At 36.3% G+C, this 714-nt stretch overlaps 1 protein-coding gene across 1 annotated transcript in view; it reads right to left on the bottom strand.

Annotated features, from left to right (window-relative positions):
- Window positions 1-11: 11 nt before the first annotated feature.
- The window catches only part of LOC117282691 (gastrula zinc finger protein XlCGF49.1-like), a gene marked incomplete at its 3' end in the record, with an annotated part of 14,991 nt that continues 14,288 nt past the window's right edge, over window positions 12-714 (bottom strand). The window contains exon 3 of the mRNA XM_033753345.1: window positions 12-317. Within this exon, the coding sequence (XP_033609236.1) occupies window positions 12-317 (306 nt within the window). The remainder of the gene's footprint in view (window positions 318-714) is intronic.

Here is a 714-nt window from a genome sequence, read left to right as displayed (position 1 = left end):
TTATTACACACATCACAGCAAAATGGCCTCTCCCCACTATGTATGAACTGATGTGTCTTCAGATGAGACTTCTGACGGAATGACTTGTTACATATGTCACAGCAAAATGGCCTCTCCCCACTATGTATGACCTGATGTTTCTTCAGAGTACTCTTCTCACTGAATGACTTGGTACACACAACGCAGCTAAATGGCCGTTCTGCACCATTTATGTGCTGATCAGTCCTCATATTACACTTCTGTATGCAAGATTTATTATTTACATCGCAGGTATATGGCCACTCCTCATGTACATGTTGAGATTCATTCAGAATAATCTGCAAAAGAGAAGAAATAGCATGAAGAAATCCTTGTAAGAAGAGAAAAAAATTTTAAACGTAAGTACAAGTGACACTAGCATCCATTTGTCTATAATCCGTCTAAATTGCAACACTCTTTATTCTACACTTCAACACACTCTTCAACTCTACATGTTTCGGCCTCAGACGGCCATCTTCATGTGTTTTTAACAGATATTCTATTAAGATTGTGTCAAAACTGCTACACTGTTACACTGTTCCAATTCATTTTAAAAACCAAATGCTGTAGTCTTCTTTTTAATTAAAATAAGATAAAATTCTTTTATAACTTTGTCACTTCATCCAGGGTGTCATCATTTCTGTAAATATATTAAGATGTTTTCCTTGGAAACTTGTTCCTCACGTCAGCTATCTG

Source organism: Cryptotermes secundus, unplaced genomic scaffold, assembly GCF_002891405.2.
Source record: "Cryptotermes secundus unplaced genomic scaffold, Csec_1.0 scaffold2726, whole genome shotgun sequence".
Classification (NCBI taxonomy): domain Eukaryota; kingdom Metazoa; phylum Arthropoda; class Insecta; order Blattodea; family Kalotermitidae; genus Cryptotermes; species Cryptotermes secundus.
The sequence above is the reverse complement of the archived record's forward strand: the minus strand, read 5'-3'. Positions and strand labels throughout refer to the sequence as shown.